The sequence below is a fragment of the Herpailurus yagouaroundi genome, unplaced genomic scaffold (assembly GCF_014898765.1).
Source record: "Herpailurus yagouaroundi ecotype Mexico unplaced genomic scaffold, PumYag 198, whole genome shotgun sequence".
In the NCBI taxonomy this organism is placed as follows: Eukaryota; Metazoa; Chordata; class Mammalia; order Carnivora; family Felidae; genus Herpailurus; species Herpailurus yagouaroundi.
In genome coordinates, this window is record NW_024412429.1 from 30487771 (window position 1) to 30506952 (window position 19182).

At 39.4% G+C, this 19182-nt stretch overlaps 1 protein-coding gene across 2 annotated transcripts in view; it reads right to left on the bottom strand.

The window, feature by feature from the left end:
• Positions 1 to 4076: 4076 nt before the first annotated feature.
• MYB (MYB proto-oncogene, transcription factor) overlaps positions 4077 to 19182 on the bottom strand; it is a 34348-nt gene continuing 19242 nt past the window's right edge. For both annotated transcript variants that reach the window (XM_040449114.1, XM_040449115.1), the window contains 3 exons: positions 18737 to 18847; positions 16439 to 16546; positions 4077 to 5451 (listed from right to left, as the gene is read on the bottom strand). In XM_040449114.1, coding sequence (XP_040305048.1) covers positions 5335 to 5451; positions 16439 to 16546; positions 18737 to 18847 — 336 coding nt within the window. In that variant the 3' untranslated portion in view covers positions 4077 to 5334. The remainder of the gene's footprint in view (positions 5452 to 16438; positions 16547 to 18736; positions 18848 to 19182) is intronic.

Below are 19182 nucleotides of genomic sequence, written 5' to 3' on the forward strand. Positions count from 1 at the left end.
GGGATGCTTCTCTTTTCTCACTGATGTTCTGAGCTGAGAAAAAGACTTTTCCAGAGAATATCCTCAGGTAGTAGAATTGCCTGAGTCCCCTTTTGCAGTTTGCCATCATGAATTTAAAGACAAGTCATTTTATTTGGGTCTTTTTCCTCCAGGAAATTTCAGATGCTACCTTCACCTTGACGCCGCCTCCAATTCCTACCCAGCTTTATCTTGGTGTTATCAGTCCTGCTCGATGCCAGTTCTGTGGGAAGCTGTGCTGCTCCTCCAAGTCTAGATTTAGTGCTCTCTTGTCTCTTTTACTCTTGTTACAACCCCACCATAATTATCCACTGACTCCTGTCTCCCTCCAGAATGTAAGCTCCCATTGTCCAGGGATTTTCAGCTATGTTCTGAACTCTAACCCCAACTCAAATACGCAATAGGTAGTAACTGAATAAATATGGTCTATACGGCAAATATCAATCTCCCCAATTTCCACGTCAGCAGCAAGAATATTTACATTAAATGTCAATTAAAAAGAATTCTTGCCTATTTATTACCAAAATACAGTTTCCTTAAAATGTATAGTTCAGTTTCATCTTGCTGCAGTTCCCAAAGTTACTACATATAATTATGTATAAGGCAACTTTATTTTTAAAAAGGGATTTGCATTTTACTTTTTTTAAAGATTTTATTTTGGGGGCGCCTGGGTGGTTCAGTCAGTTAAGCGTCTGACTTCAGCTCGGGTCATGATCTCACGGCTCATGAGTTAGAGCCCTGTATTGGGCTCTGTGCTGACAGCTCGGAGCCTGGAGCCTGCTTCATATTCTGTCTCTCCCTCTCTCTCTCTCTCTGTCCCTCCCCAGCTCATGCTCAGTCTCTCTCTGTCTCTCAAAAATAAATAAACATTAAAAAATTTTGAAAAAATGCCTTTATTTTTAAGTAATCCATATACCCAACATGGGGCTTGAACTCACAACCCTGAGATCAAGAGTTGCATGCTCTACTGACTGAGCCAGCCAGGTGCCCCTAAAAAGAGCTTTGCATTTAGTTGACTTCCTTTTAACTCCGCTCTCTAAAAAAATGGACAATAAGGGGGAAAAAAATTATAATGGCAAAGGTTAGAGAAAAAAAAAAAAACAACAAGCAACAAACGTGTATTTTAAGTGCAGTGTAAGAGACCTGTGCATCATATTTTATCTATTGGTTTTCTTTTTCAGATTAGAAACGAACAAGTTTGAGGAAAAATATGCCCCCATATTTCCCACAAACATTTGTACAGGAAGGGGAAACATATTTTTAGTGGCATCTCAGAACGGTTAGGAATATTTTGAGAGGGTATAACTTAGATTTAAAGTTAGTTTTAATATGAAGACTAGATTTAACACAATCAGAGACATGGGCCTCAGTGGTTTTCCCTTCTCCATTGCTAGGTAATCGACATGTTTTTTCTCTGTTTGATCATAAGTCATTACAGTGACTTACCCAATCATTAGGCACTGCAACATTTTACAAAGATGCAAGAACGCATTTACTCTGTCATGCAATAATCTTCGTAATACCTAACAACATTGAGATGTATCAGCTGGTGCACTAATTATTAACACAAGAAAGTCCTATATAAGTAAAACATACAATGAATAATATGAAGCTTGGGGTGATAAAGTAAAACTTACATAAAGTCATAGAGCTGGTAAAAGGCAGAGTCTGAATTCAATTCAGATCAGTTGGTTGGCCTCGAAGTGTGACAAACAGGGGAAGCCCCTTAAGATGTCTAAGGTCCCTTCCAGTTCTAGCATTTTATAATTTCTAAAGAAACAAAGAAAATTTTCCCTGCACTTCTGGCTCATCTTGAACGATTAATCCCATTATCAGCTGGGAGACAAATCAGAATTTTCTCAGCATCTCTCCTGTTCTCCAGATGTACGCATGTGGACACAAGCTTTACACACAGGAACTCAAAAGAACAACCTTTCCTTTGAGAAGTAAGAAATGTTATTTCCATATATTTTACTGCCTGAATCTCTGCTTTAGAAAGGAGGATGATTAAAAACAAAAAGCCCGGACAAATAAATGTCTTAGAGATGCTGATGAAATGGGTGTTATACGAGTGTGAGTATTTGTACATAAAACCTAAATCTGCACTATTTTTCGTTAGTTCAAGTTTTAAGTTTCTAGTTACTAGGTCATGTACTTGTCGGAAAGGTAAAATTTTTTTCTTTTTTCTTTTAATGTTTATTTATTTTAGAGACAGAGAGACGGAGCACAAGCAGGGGAGGGGCAGAGAGAGAGAGGGAGATGGAGCCTGAAACAGGCTCCAGGCTCTGAGCTGTCAGCACAGAGCTCGACACAGGGCTCGAACCCACGAATCATGAGATCAGGACCTGAGCCAAGGTTGAACCGACTGAGCTACCCAGGTGCCCCTCAGAATGGTAAATATTTGTTTCAGTTCTGCATAATGCTGAATTCACTCTTGCCATTAATTTAATAGTTACAATATGACCTCTGCATTTAACTCTGTAATCAGCAATGCACATCACCAGTCAGATGAACATTTGACACACTAGATGGCATGCATTACTTAATTACAGAAAGCATATGTAACAACAAATATTTGTATAGCGTGTTACTCAACAAGACTTCATTGTAGGAATGAACTCATCTCACAGGTGAATAAAAGAGTCTCAGAAAGGTCAGTGACCTGTCCAACTTTGAACTGCCAGTAAGGGGCAGAGTAGCACTTGGAACATACTCGGAGAGTTCATGAATATAAAAACACTGTGTTAGGGATGATGTGTTATTACCTCTCGGAAAGACAAAGGGGGTGCCTGGCTGGCTCAGTCAGTTAAGCCTAAGCACCTGATTTCAAGTCAGGTCAGGAATTCATGTTCTTGAGTTCGAGCCCCGCGTCCGGCTTGCTGCTGTCAGTGCAGAGCCCACTTTGGCTCCTCTGTCCCTCGCTCTCTGCCCCTCCCCCACTTGCATGCCCTTTCTCTCAAAAATATTTTTTTAAATTTTTTAAATTAAAAAATGTTTATTCGTTTTTGCGCGCATAGGGGAGGGGCAGAGAAAGAGAGAAATACAGAATCTGAAGCAGGCTCCCCAGAATCTGAAGCAGCACAGAGCCTGATGCAGGACTTGAACTCATGGACCACAAGATCATGACCTGAGCCGAAGTCGGACGTTCCACTGAGCCACCCAGGCGCCTTCCCAAAAAGTAAACATTAAAAAAAAGACAATTGGAGAATACTAAACAGTCTTTTTACTCTTTCTTTTTTTTCCTAAATAGTCCTAATGACTGGTATTGGGATAATAAATCCTTGGCTCTAGAACACCAAGTGCATCGTGCAGGTGAGAATGCAAAGTCTAAGTTGGACAAGAGTGACTAGAGGAAATTGTAAGACGTCCAGGTGAGAGGGCTATTGTAGCACAGGAAAAAGAAGGGTGAGCAGAGAGGGAGGCCAGCAGAGGTTCATCTGTAACACAGGGAGGTGAAACGAATGGGTGACTCGTCTGGAATGCCCTACCCTTGCCCCAGCAGGTCAATGTTCTCGGGCTCTGTCCTCAGAGGCTGACTGACCTTAAATCCAAGTTCTCCCTTGCCTTCTAGCTTCTGGTTGGTTCTGTGGACGAGGACCCTTGACAGAGATGGAAGGGGTGGAAGTAAAGTCAAGCATTGCCCTCGGCACTCTCCCTGTGAGGTCTTCAAAGGTCATGACTCTTCTCTAGGGCTCCTGCTTTCCGTGACTGCCCCTCTCCAGGTGACAGTGTCCTTCAGGCCTCTACCCAGCCAGGTGCATGCACCAACCCCATGGTCCTCCTATCCCCACCCACATCTGTGGTATCAGTCCTCATTATCCCAGTGCACATGCTGCTGGAACCCTGACTAATACATTCTGCAAGATTCCTCCCAGCTGTCACTCTGCACGTGATGATTTTCTAAACTACTGAACTTGGTTTGCTTGTTCTTCTTTCTTGGCTTCCTCACTTGAGGTTCAGATGGTGCACAAATTATTAACCTAAGAAAGTGCTTCGGGTTCACTCCATTTCCTTAAAAGTATAACTATCGTCCACAATCACAAGAGAGAAGCCAGAAGTAAGTAAAATAAGGGCACAGCTTTATTTCTCTACAAGGCAGTAAGTACACTGTCATATCAAAGTTCAGTGCCGGCCATCTTGCACCAAATGTTCTTAAGGCAGCAACTGGCTATAGACCCCAGGCTCTCGACCCCAGCTGCGAACACAGGTTCTGTGCGGCAGTTCTGAGACCTTACACTTGGAAACCATGGGGGACGCTGATCAAACACATAACCCCTGAATTAAAGAACAGTTAGGCTGAACTCAAAACAAGACACAGAACATCAACAACACAGATCTCCCAAAAAAGAAGTAAAGAAGTGCAATGCGAGTTCTTCTAAACCAACAATAACCAAAAAAAAAAAAATTAAAAAAAAACAAAACAAAAAAAAAAACAACCAATGACATCAACAAATGCAAAATCTCCCAAACCAGTTTTCCAAGGTATTACAAAAGGAAAAAAAAGTACATACATATATATAAAAAATTAACAAGTCTGAAATACTAGTGCATAGTCAATTACCTAACACCAGGTTTCTTTTCTTTCCGTCCAAAGCTCTACTGCCCCTCTGATACTAGCAGCACGTCTACAGGCTAAGACCATAGCAGCAAAACACATTTTTCATTTGGCATTTACAAAATTAAATTACGGAATAAAAATATAATTTTTTATAAAACTATTTCACACAGTAATAATTTTTAAAGCAAGCTGACAACAACAACAACAAAAACTCATAAAATGGTTTAGTACAATAAATGTACCTCCAATGTTATTAACCATAAATGAGCATTTACAATCTTGATTAATAATCCCATGGTATTAAGTCAACATTTATAGTAATGCATTGTGTTTAGTGATTGAGAAAAGTGAAATATTGGAGTACCTTTTTTTTTGTGTAAAAATTTCAAAAACCCCATCACAGGAAAAAAATACTGGTCTGTGGGATCCTCTAAAATACAGATAAATCACTTTATGTTTAAAAAAATCTGCATTAAGATATTAACAACTGACTACAATTCATTACCTAATAATTTAGGTAAGACTGTTATTTATTTATTTATTTATTTACTTATTTATTTAAAAAAATCCTTTTAGTTGGGTGAAATCCCATAAGATTTCATCCACCTAAATGCACTTGGTGCTGCTCTCAACTGTTGTACCACAACAAAAATAGGTTCTTCTCCCATTCATGAAAAGTTTCATGTGAAGGAATGATATATCATCCCAAGTCAACTCTTGAAGTGTTCTGAAAACCATAATGCTTGTCTGGAAACGTCTCACATGACCAGAGTCCGGGTTGAGAAGGCATTCACATATTTACGAGCTTGACCAGAAGCTGTCATCTGATCTTCTGTCTTTCCACAGGATGCGGTCTCCCAGGCACCGCTACAAGGCTAATGGGGGGAAAAGGGGGCAATGGCAAGGTCAGACAGGAAGCCCATACTTGAGCCCACAAAGGATTCCCGATCCCAGCAGAACCAGCGTAGAGAATTCTGACCTCAGGATGGCAAGAGCAGTTACCAGGGAGCCTTTGTCAGATAAAATCTTAACTCTCTGCCCCCCAGCATTCGGACGTGCTATTAAGGGCCAGAAATCATTTATTGCTAAGAGAAAACCCCACTTCAAACGATACCATAAGCTACGGCTGCACACTTCCCACTTTTGTCTCTTGGGTGAGTTTACAACGCTGGAGACAGAAAGGAGCATAATTCCCCCAGGTACCTAATGTGTCTCATGAAGCAAACTGGTGAGTGCTTCAGTCCTCTGAGTGAAGAAGCTCCTGGAGGTGCTGGAATCAATTAACACCTACTAAACATGGTATCTATTTTGTAGATACCAATTAAGTATCAATTGATTTAGAAATATCTGTTCACCAGGATAGACACACTGGAAGATACAGATGGAACTAGTATCTAATAGGCAGCCAGTGTTTGGCACTTCACGGTCATGATCTCATTTACACAGCACCACCCCCCTGAGGGGGAGGTACGTTCTGTCTTCAGTCAGGCAGGAAATGGAAACCCAGGGTGGAGATAACCCTCCAAAGCCTCACTGAGGGTGAGGAGTGGAGAGGCTCTGCACCCAGGTTTGTCTTCTGCACAGCCCTGGCTCTTGCCTTCCCTCCATTATGCTTCCCACCGAAATATGTGCTATTTATGCTCTACGTAGTTCCCAAAAGGATTTAGAATAATTACAATAAAAATATAAGATAACAGGGTTTAAACAGTGGGCAAGGCAGGGTCACAGGGAAACGGGGAAAAAATAAATAACATGATGATCTGGGTGAGATTTGTACGTAAAACACTTGTCATGAAGTACAGCGCACCAGCTGGGTGTAAGCCTCAAGCTGGTCTCTGAGCTGTCCAGCCGTCAACGCAGAGGTAAACAGAAACTCAAGCAGATGTAAGATTTGGGGTCCCTAAGCTCAAAACTAAACCAGCGGTTTAGTCAAAGCGCAACTATTCCTGGAATTGACATCTAAGAGCGATTCTTCCATGGGACAAAAGAAGACAGGAAAGGCCTCTCTGCTCTCTAGAGTGTCCTATAGGGGACAGAGTGAACAGGTGTGGAACACGAGGAGTAGTAATGGGCGGGGTAAGAGGTTGGTGGTGCCCTGCCCAGGTGAAGAGAGGGTGGCACCACGAGGAATTGCCTGGGAAATGGCAAGAAAAGGCAGATTCATTTATTCATGTTTTAAAGTTTATTTATTTATTTTGAGCGAGCGAGAGAGAGAACGCCAGCTGGGGAGGGACAGAGAGAGAGGGAAAGAGAGAATCCCAAGCAGGCTCCGTGCTGTCAGCACAGAGCCCGACGTGGGGCTCGATCCCAGGAACCGTGAGATCACGACCTGAGCTCAGATCAAGAGTTGGATGCTTAACCGACTGAGTCACCCAGGCGCCCCGAGAAAAGGCAGATTTATATGGACCAGTGAGAAAGAAGGAGTGTACCTGGGTGGAGAGAGAGCACAAAAGAACCAGGAAGCTGCAATTTATACATTGCTTGTGGGAGGGACCGCGAGACAGAAAGAGATACAGTGGGTCAAGTGCAACATTTAGCAAGTGCCACCCATGCTGCCCAGTCTCACAGGTTTTATCTCATTTAATTCTTACACAAAATACCTGGGGCACAGGTGGGAGTCAGCGCACCTGTTCTACACACCGGCCAATTTTAAAGGAAGAGAGAATTTAGGCAACATCCTCAAGGACACCCAGCTAAGAAGTGATGAAGCAAGTCCCTACTGAGGGTAAGATGCTGCTTCCATGAGCATCCTCCACAGTGGAAAACAGTGGGGGCGGCTCAGTGGACTTGGGATTGCAGGAAGAAGCATTTAGATGGGCAGGGGGAGTCGAAGTCATCAGACTTTGTAGCAAACAGGAGTAATTCTGAATGAATGTGGTATTTGTCTGGTGATGGGGTTTCCCAGCCTAGTGGCTGGAACAAAGTTGCAGTGACATAAGGCTTACGGTGCCACGTTTCTAAATTGTGAGCTTTCAGAGGACGCAAACCGGCTTTCCCGGCTTCTGCCCAGTCTGCCATGCTGTCTCACCACCAAGGCAAAGTTGCCCAAGTTTACATATGTTTGCTCTGAAGCCTCAGAGGTTCAACACATAACTTGAAATACTACATAGCAAGATGGATTATTATAATATTTTCCTGGAGCTGTGTATCACAAAGATGACAGGTGTTTTTTTTGGAGCAGACTTCTGCCACTGGGTCACATTTAATCTTTTCCTAGACAAAATCACCAGGGTCTTTGAAATAGTTCTGAATAAATGATGTTTCTCTAGGTTCAAGCAAGTGGACTAAAGGTACATATTTCTCTAGTGTATATCTGCCCATACAGAGTTCATACTTCAGTTGAGTTGGCTGCCTACGTGTTTTTGCTAAATTTTCGGTGCAGCACTGAAACACCGAATTGACACATGACACCCAATTAAAAAAAGGAAAAAGCTGATGCTACCGTTTCAATTACTGAGCTTGCATCTGGAGTCCCTGTAGCACTGTGACATATCACTACTCAAGAGTGAACAGGTAAATATGGCAGATGTCTACATGAAGTACTGTGCAGTGCTCAGAACCGATGATGCACACAGAACAAAGTGCATGGATCTAAAAAAACAGGTGAGTAAAGGGGCGCCTGGGTGGCTCAGTCGGTTGAGCATCCAACTCTTGATTTCAGCTCGGGTCATGATCCCAGGGTTGTGAGATCAAGCTCTGTGTTGGGCCCCGTACTGAGCGTGGAGCCTGCTTGGGATTCTCTCTCTCCCTCTGCCCCTACCCCCCCACCTCAAGTAAAAAAATAAATTAATTAAAAAACAAGTAAAGAAACAGCAGAAGGAAGTATCTTCATATACTAATATCTTATATGCAAATCCAAATTACATAAAGATACATACAAAACCCAAAAATACATATTTTGAGAGAACACATGCGAATGAATGGAGTGGAAAGGAGAATGTAAGTTGAGGTTGGAGAAAAAAATGAGAAGAAAGGACAAACGTTTCTATTTTCCTCTGGTTAAGAATTCTTCTACTTTAGTGGTGCTTCAATTAGTGCAAACTTAATTTTCGAAATGTGTAAATCAAGTATCTTAAAATACTATGTGAAAACAATCTCGCGTGAATACAATACCACGTCTCTTGGTAAAAGTCAAATTCTGATCCTTGGCCATACAGTACTTAAGTTAATGCAGGATTCCCAGAATCTGTTCAGGAGAACCGAATACTGAGTATTATCAGTTTCATATATTCTCAACTTGAAATTTGACCGTGTTCTTACTGGATGGCCCACATGGCCCACCACTTTATTCATGTTTGCCTCTTTCTCCAGGGCCAGATATTCAACACAAGATCAGTATTTTTTTTTAAATCATACATTTTTAATTAGTCTTTTGAGGAAACTTTTCAAACAGTCAACTTTTCCTCAGCCAAGAATGGATTTTTCCAAGAAACACATCGAATTCCAGAAAATGGACCATCCCGGGGGCATATGAGCCTTGGAGCTCAGAGTCTCAGGAGGGCAAGCCCCTTGGAAGACCTGAACCTCCCAGCGTGGACAAATGCCAGGACCCAGTAGTCATTGTGTGCCAGCTCCTTTTCTGCACTCTGTGAGTACTCCTTGCAACAATGAAGAAAAATCCAGTCAGAACAGACACAGACCTATAGGGTGAGAGTTGAGGCAGAGCAGAAGGTCAAGGACTCAGGTATGAAAAGAAGTGTTCAGGTCCAACAGCTGAAATGACAGTGGCCTCCTCTTTTGCTATTTCCTTCTCTCTCCTTACCTTGAAACCCTGGGGCCATTGGCCAACTTTTCAAGCAGACAGAATAGTTTTGACAAAGGGGGATTAAATGTCTTTGTGCTAGAAGAATATTTTTTAATACTGTCATCTGTTATCTTTGTGCCTCTCTATTCCTTCCTAAATTTTAGTTTCATTTACACTAAAGAACTGATAAGAATTACGGATTTCTGTCCATGAATTCTTATGTGAATGCAGACCTGTCACTCTACCCTAATTCATTTCAACATTAATAATCCTAGGGAACATTCTCCTCCTCTCACCTGACAGTCACCTTGTTTATCCTGTAATGTGCCTTTAATTGCTCCCGGGCAGAAGTGAACTGCAAACAGACTGTCAAAGCTTTAAAGGGGATATCCTGCTAGGGCACTTTAAACAAATACTGGGATCCTTTGTGGAAAACAGAAGAAATAAAATGAGTCAAGACCATGTCCACAGGTGGTGTTCTGTCAGAATTAGATTATCTTCACGTTTTCATTTGGAATATAGTTTTTTTTTTTTTTATCATGCTGAACAACTGCTGTTATTATTATATTATATTGCAGCTTCACACAATAGCTGCTCATGTCAAAAACCTTGGCAAGGTATGCGTTTTACAATTTGCAGACCTAATAAAAAATTTGCATAAGTCATAAAAAATGATTTTGTAAAACCAAAGCAACTCGTGAGATGGCATTGGATTTTTCTTTTGGTCTGTTTTTAAATAATAAACAGATACGAATGGTGTCCTAAAGAATAAGGATAAAAATTATCTGATTATTCTGTTTAACTCACCTGAAGAAAATGCTTACTCTGGACTAAAATTCTAAAAGTCAGAAGTCATTCCCCAAAGAGCATCTTCTAAAGATGTATCAATTATAAGAGATAATGCAAAAATCTTGAAAGCTGCTGTATCTTAAAAGTCAGAGATAAACCTGAGAAGAAATGTAAGGCAAGGTCTATGGCTACCCAACTTTTCTCATGCACGACTGCTTCCCTATGTCTGCACAAAACAGTGGAATGCCCCCAATTTCGGGATTTTCAACTTGTCATAGAAAAGAGCCTTAAAAACTAGAGAAGTAAAGGTCCAGACGGTGATTGGAGGTTACCCTATCCACCAGTGCCTCTACCTCCCACCCAAGCCTAAATTAACTATTGCTAATGTGGACAGACTTTTCCCCAGTCCGGAGTTTGTCCTAGATGTCTCCGAGGGTCTCTTCATCTCACATGTTTACAGACTTTACACACAGTTTATGTCGCATAACCTAGGGTGTCACAATTTTTGGAGAAAATAGTTCTTTCCTTAGTGATACATTAGTTCAGACTATTAAGATTAAGACGAGTGCCAAATTTCTCTAAAGCAATTCTATCTTTGCTGTCCCATGGAAGAGTCAGTATCATAGCATTTTCCAAGGCGAACCAAACAAAAAATCTACATCTTGTAATGTCTGGGGCAGGGCACTCTGAATTTGACCTTGATATATTTTCTTCCCTCATTCGGCCTTTCCTATTACGACCCAAAAGCTGTACACAGCAAACTTGCTTAATTTATAACATATATTGAAAGCAGGTCGCTGAAATACTACCAACGGCTACGTGAATTCTTGCTGGGGCAGGTGGAAAAAAGTGGCCCAAAGGGAGAACCAAATGAGTCCAGGGGCATCCAGGAAAGCAGGTCAACAACAGCACACTACATTAAGAAATGCCCAGAAAGACAGATGTCACATGTAGACAGATGGTTTCCATGTCTGTTGACATGCCAACACAAGTAGCAGAAAAATAGAGAAAACCAATCAACCAGATGTTTCATCTCCATCAGAGATCTGACTACCTTTATTTCGGGCATCAGTTGAGTCAGCTATCTCTTCGGGTGACCCACTGACACACTTCTGTGAGAGTGGAACAAGGAATGAGAAAGAACGTGCTAGAGGAAATAGCACACCACAGGGCAAGAAGACTTGGCCAAAGATGAGGCCTCCTTTCTGAGAGACTGCACACAGCTTTTGCCTAATAATAGATACCACCAATGTACATGGACAACTGTGCTGCCATTTTGAAACCAATATTATATCCATTTCCGCTTCCTACCAGCCTTGTATGATGAGAGGAGGACACACTATACTACAATCCTCAATTTATAGATGAGAACATGTTGTCCTGAAGAGGTTAATGAATTAAGATCATGCAATCTGAAAATGGTGGACTCTAGAGTAGAACCCAGATTTCTCTTGCCTGCGTGTCAGTTTATTGTGCTCTTCAGCAATGCTGATCATACCAAAAGGGTTTGCCCTATTTAAAAAATTTTTTTCATTAACAATTCACATAAAGATAGGAGCAATCAAAACCACATGGAATTGAAAAAGTGAGTTTCGTTTGCTTGCAATAATATTTTAAGATTCTTTGATGTTGTGCAAATGTGTTTAAATGATAATAGCTTAAGAAATTCACTTAAGTTAAACTCACTGTTCTACAAAAGTAAGGCCATGACAAGCCAAGCCAGGAAATTAAAATTTAAGGCTGTCATTCTGTGGTTACAAAAAAGAGGAAAGTGAGTGAGTAAAGAGAGCATATGAATACATCTTTTACACTTGGGTCTTAAATAGGAATAAAAGGAAATTACAATTTAAGAGAAAAATACAGAAGTTCGGTAGGCTTATAACTTAAGTACAGTTTCGAATCTGCCAATGAAAATGTCTACCTCAAGAAATGTTTATTAGCATAATGTATTTATTTCAAAATGGAAAGCAAATGGAAAGCATGCTGAAGAAAATAGGCAGCACTTTTCTCCTTGCAGAAGAGGGAGCTTTGTGTGTGTGTGTGTGGATGTGTGCGTCTGCCTCAGGCTCTCTCAGGGTAACTTGAGAATCCTGTTCCACCATGAATCTCTTTCCTGTCCCAAACTGCAAGTTTTCTAAGCTGGATTTTATTTCCCTAAACTTGATAATCTGATAATTTTCTAGACTCCATCCTCTACCCCTACACAACATAGGAAAAATGGTACAATGGCCCAATGTGAAAATCTCAACATATTTTGAGCTACATGAAAGACACAAATATCAAAAATGTCTCAGAACATTTTTATTATAAGAATCCCTGTTTACTGTTACAATTTAAAATTAAAGCACCTTTGAAACAAGAAGAAGACATCCAACAATTATAAGATTGTGCAGCTGCTACAAATTCCTTTTGGAAAGAGATTAGCATAAATCATTTTAAAAACAAATAGAACATTATTTGTGCATAATGCTAATATAGCCTCTACATAAGCCTTATAATTTAACTGTAACTCAGAGTTCTGAGTTACTAAAATTCATTATTTCTCAAAGAAAACCCACATAACACATGGATGTATTTAGCACCCTGATTTTGGTCTCTATGTACCGTTTCCCACAGAAAGGATCAGAACTCTTTGGGGAAATGGTTAATTCCAGGAAAAGAGGAAGGAAATGTGCCTATTAAGTAAAAACAGAATAAATTAAATAAAACTGAAAATTCTGGCTATCACATTGGACAGGAGCATACTGGGCATTTAAATCACTGCAGAAGTTCTATTGGACAGCACTGGTCTGAGGTTAAAAGAGATTTAAGAGACAAAAAGCAATGTGAATGGGGCGCCTGGGTGGGGTCAGTTATTAAGTGTCCAAGTCTTGATTTTGGCTCAGGTCATGATCTCACGGTTTGTGAGACTGAGCTGACAGCATGCAGTCTGCTTGGGATTCTCTCTTCCTCTCTCGCTCTGCCCTCTCTCCCCCCAGAATAAATAGACATTTTTAAAAAATGCAATATGTGAAATTGTTTCAATCTGACCAGATAATAAAAGGATTCTTTTTTGAATTAATGGGGAAACTTAAATACAGACTGAGAATTAGAATATTAAAGAATTATTATAAATAACAATGTGTGATGACAGTTATATATGAAAACAACTTTATTTTTGGAGATACATCTGGAAGTACATATGTGAATAAATGTCATACTGTCTGGAATTTTAACATGCCTCATAAAAATAGATGAAGTAAATATGGCAAAATGTAAATAATTGTTAAATCTAAATCACAGAATATTTTCTATACTTCTATGTATGTTTGAAATTTGTCAAAATAAAATGCCAATTCATAGCTTCTTGCATTTGTAGTTTTAAAATATTAAATGTAATTTACACATATTTATGTATAAGCATGTGCATTTCTATGTACGTCAGAAGCTAGAATTGTGCAGCTCCAGTATATTGGCCTCAAAAATAGTAACTGCTCTGTCTAAAGCGTGATTGTCATAATTAAGCCAGGGATGATTAACACTGAAATGACAGAACACAGAATTACTAGTCTTCAATAAACTGTTCTTATACCTAAGTTATTTAGACTATTGGATGGATAGACAATCCAACTGCCCTATACAAGTGGCAGGTATTTTATATTTTAGAAGTATCAAAATTTGGGGGCACCTGGGTGGCTCAGTCAGTTAAGTGTTCAACTCCTGATTTCAGCTCAGGTCATAATCTCATAGTTCATGAGTTTGAGCCCCAGGTTGGGCTCTGTGCTGACAGCGCAGAGCCTGCTTGGGGTTTTCTCTCTCTCTCTATCTCTCTTTCTCTCTCTCTCTCTCTGCCCCTCCCCTACTCTCTAAATAAATAAATAAATAAATAAATAAATAAATAAACATTAAAAAAAAAAGTATCAAAATTTAAAAATATTTTATGAATTATATTTAGTTGTTTTAATTAAAAGCACTATGATAAAAATATCTGGAATGGCTAAAATCCCATTCAACATTTAAGTATGAAGTACAAAAGTGATAGGTTACTTAAGTACTCTTAAGTTGAATAGCCAGATCATGTAAGAAATGCATCTGTTCAATAATACTGTTCATGAGAGTATGAGAAATTTCATGAGAAATGAGAAATCTGCCTGATTAGGTCAAATCGAATTACCAATGGAAATATATGATAAAGCAAAACTTCTAAACAAAATTAACAAATCACATAAACACCTATGTAAATATTGTTGAATCAGGATTATATGAAATATAAACAGCATCTGTTTAAATATTTAGATTCACTTGATCAATTTTCCAATATTTATCACAGAATTTAAAACATTTTAGAAATCACATACTTCTATGACCTAAGAAGCTAGATCTCCATGACACAAAACAATGGAAATATGTGGTGTGTGTGTACTATTAATTCATTTAATGAGGATTTCTTAAAATGAATTAGTTATCTATTGTAGCAGAATAGTAAGATATATCTAAGCAGTGTAAATCAATAAGCCCTATAGTACAGACAGAAGCACTGACTCTAAAATTAATTTTTGGATCTCAATTACTCCATTTAATGGAATTGACGAGTATTGCCTTCACAGCATGATGTATATGAATGGCTTAATCCCAATATACAGATATTAGAATCTGTAGAGTACCAAATATGACTCCTTTATATGGTAGAAAATATAGATTAATAAAACAGGGCTACTACTTAATTTTGAGTTTCAAAGATAACTACTATTTCCATTAAGTAATATATAAATATGCTGAGAATAAAGTTCCATACTGATCATTTTTATGAAATGCAATAGCACTAAAAACTTTAAGATAAAAAATTAGACAACTTACATAGGTTGAATCCCAAACTAGGTTATAAAATATATGTAAGGTTTACTCTAGCTTACTGTACTAACAGCAATAATCAAATTCTGTGTTCTGGAAACGAAGGGCCAAGTTTTTAGGAAAGGAAGAAGGAAAGAAAAACAAAGAAAGCATGGCCTTTTTGGAGGCAGGATCAATGCAAGGTAAAATTTTGAAGGAGCTGACCCTTGCCTTGACATGCTTCTCATCTGCTTTCTGTGTCTCCCTTCGGCCTTGGTGGAATTCGTTCTCTTCCTCCTGTCCCAATTCTTGGTGATACTCTGAGTCTTTCCACAGGTGGCCTACCCAACCCTGACTAACTCAGGAACACTCCAGAATCCCCCACCCCAGGCACTGGCTTTCCCTCTTCTGTGTCCTACACTCCAGTCAACCATCACCTCTCACAAAGTAGCTGGACCAGAGAGAAGCAACAGGAAAGCAACCTCATTGAATTAAGAAACAAGATGTGCCTGCCTATAGCCCTTCCAGCTACATTTGCATTAGTTAAAAACTATAATGCCAGATATCAAAAATACTTAAAATGGGGAAGTTTTAAGATTCTCACAATTTGCAGAGAGAAAGCCTACCACAATGATGGGGAAGCCCTTAAAAGAGAAAAGAAAAAGAAAAAAAAAGAAAAGAAAACAGAGCAGTTCTCAAAGCAAGCCAACCTAGTTCAGTGCCTTTAACTCTTAGTACAAACAGCACTTTTCCCTTCAGACTCCAGGTTCTCTTTATGCTCCAGGGTTTATGAAGTTTCTCTGGGTGTAGCTCAAAGGGGTGGTGGGGGAGGTGAGCTCTGCAGGTGGCTGGCTATCGGGCTATTTAATGTTGGGAACCGCTTTAAATAATTTAGGGGAGTAAATTTGCATTCTTATTTACATTTGGCTCAGGATTAATCTGGAATTTGCTGTATTTCATCAACATACACGTACTTCAGAGTTACAAGGGAAATCTCTTTTGATATTAAAACCCAGCAGCAGATGGTCAACTGCAGATTAGCCACACAACATTGGCAGCTGACTTTCTTATTCTGATAGTCAAATACATTGTAATTCTTTTCCAACCAGCTAATTTCAAACTTCATTCAAAATTCGAACAGTGCCTGAGTTTTGATGGCTTAATAATTGAGTGTAAAAAATAAAAAGTTGGAAATAAAAAGAAAACTATACCAATAAACTTTGTATAAACTATTTAAGAGAGAAGAAAGAAATATTGACAGACATGTAACCCATGATCTTGCCCTCAGTCACAGTAAGAAATGTGTCACTTCATCATGCTTTGGAAACCTGCTCTAATAAAATGTTCTAGTATGTCTCAGATGAGTGGCAACAGGGAATTTTAGGAGATTTTTAGACATCAAGAGTTGTTTAAAAGCTATATCTATATCTGTATCTAAAGTCTTAAAAAAAAAAAAACCCTCAAGATGACAGTGTTTCAGTGAATGGCTTTTAAGACACCAATGTTGGAATAGTAATTACCTGCAAGGGACTCGCCAGGGACCTGTTTTTAGGTACTGTAAATGCTTTGAGAACATTGTCTTCGTCTTCTGATACTGGCGTCATTAAAACGGAACTTGTAAGAATATTCTAAAGGGAAAGAACAATTTGAAATTTAAATGAGAGTGGAGAATATGAGAGCCGACACATTCTGACACCATAGACAGGAGATTATTATGAAGTGATACGTATGAGCAGGAACAAAGGCAGGGATCTCCCAGAAATTCTCTTCTCACCGAGCTCCGAGAAGGCCTTAGCTAGTACTCACCCTAATCCCATTGTGGCAAACACCACTACAACAAAAAGCTTTGGGTCCTAATATAGTTCTAGGTGGGAGATGGGCACTCAGAAAATACCTACTAAAGGAATCGGTAAATCCATACTTTTGAAAATGAAAGATCTACTAAGCTCTAGTTAGAGAGCTATTTATTTTATACATTGGTATGGAAATATTTTAGAGTTATCAATTAATGGCAGTATAGTATGATGGTTAAAAGTGTGGAGTTTAGGGGCGCCTGGGTGGCTCAGTTGGTTAAGCATCTGACTCTTGGTTTCAGGTTGGGTCACAATCTCACAGTTTGTGAGTTTTACCCCTGCATTCGGCTCCTCCTTGGCAGTGCATGGCCTACATTGGATCCTCTCTCCCCCTCTCTTCCCCTCCCCCACTCATGCACCTGCTCTCTTTTTTTCAAATAATTTTTTTTAAACTATGCAATTTAGAACTAGACTTTCTGAGTTCTAACTCTGAACCATCACTTATTAGCTATGTAGTCTTAAGTAAGTGACTAAGCCTTCTCGTGCCTGTTTCCCAGTTGGTATAATGGTAATGATAACGTTACCAACCTTGCAGGGCTGTTGTGGGGTTTATTTTTTTTTATAAAAAATTTTTTTTTAACGTTTATTTATTTTTTTGGGACAGAGAGAGACAGAGCATGAACGGGGGAGGGGCAGAGAGAGAGGGAGACACAGAATCAGAAATAGGCTCTAGGCTCTGAGCCATCAGCCCAGAGCCCGACGCGGGGCTCGAACTCACGGACCGCGAGATCGTGACCTGGCTGAAGTCGGACGCTTAACCGACTGCGCCACCCAGGCGCCCCTGTTGTGGGGTTTAAATGAAGTATTGCATCTAAAGCGTTTAGAAGAGTACCTACCACTTAGTATATTCTGAATAAATATCAGCAATTGTTATTAGCTCTGATTCTCCATGAAGGACAGCCGTGCATTATTTAAAAATTTTTAAAAAGTTTAACACTTAAAAAAAATTACTTAGTGGTAACTAAGTGCTAAAAAGAAAGGAGCTCTCAAGCCACGACAAGACATGGAGGAAACTGCGTATTACTAAATGAAAGAAGCCAATGTGAAAAGGCTCCACACTGTTTGATTTTAACTATATGAAGTCTTGGAAAAGGCAAGACTATAGAGATAGTAAAAAGATCAGTGGCTTCCAGGGGTTGTCGAGGGAGTGGGGGAGTGATGGAGGGATGAATATGTGGACCACAGAGAAATTTTAGGACAGTGAAGCTACTCTGTACGAAACTATAATGGTGGATACATGGCATAAATTTGTCCGAACCCACAGAATGAACAGTACCAACAGCAAACCCTAATATAAACTATGAACTTTGGGAGATAAAGGGTCAGCAGTGCTGGTTCATCAAGTGTAACAAACGTACCACTCTAGCGAAGAATGTTGATAATGGAGAAGGTTATGCACATGTGGGGACAGGGGTATGTGGAAAATCTCTATCTTCTGCTCAACTTTGCCATGAACCCAAAACTGCTCTAAAAAATAAAGTTTATCTTAAAAAATGGTGGCAACCAAAGTAATGCAATAATAGGAACAATAAAGGGCATCTACTATAGATGCTGACGGGCATTATGTTAGATGCTGCACAAAACCAAACAGGAGACTATGTAGCAAGGAGAAAATACTACATTTGGGAGACAGATAAACAAAGGAGAAGAAAATGCAAAGATTAACATTCTGTTTTCACGGAAATACATATTTTCATGCCAAGGATTTTTTTAAGTGGCAAAGACTCTCAAATCATAAGAAAATAAATAATGAAAACAATCTGCGATGAAAAAGAATTTCCAACACAGAAACAAAATTTCTACATTCAACATTAATGATCATGAGGAATCATAAGGAAATAAACATGTAATGGAGAATGTTCAGAAATATGATGCATTAAATAGTGCTAAAACCACAGTAGCCTCACATGCCACATGGAGAATTCTGCGAGGCACCAACATCTCATAACGTGGGCGTGTACTTACTGGCACATCCACCACAGGCGATGCCTGTGTGAACAGCTGAGTGTTCAGACTCTCCCCTTCCCAGTGGTTGGAGCAGAAGAAGTTTCCTGCTTTATCCGTTGGAGATTCCACCTGAAAGCAAACAGGAAGTGCTTTGTTGTTTATAGAACTAGAACTTTCCATGGAACATTGGCACTCGTTGGTAAATTTCTGTAAGATGAGCAATATCTGAGGATCTAATGTGTAACATGGGAACTGTCATGGCTAATATTGTACCGTAGAATTGAAATTTGCTAAGAGAGCAGAAGTTAAAGATAAACATGTGAGGTGATGGATATGTCCATTGACTCAGTGATCCTTCCACAATGTATACATATATCAAATCATCATGTTGTATACTTTAAATGTCTTACAATTTTGTCAATTATATCTCAATAAAGCTAAAAAAAAAAGAGTAAATTTCTGGC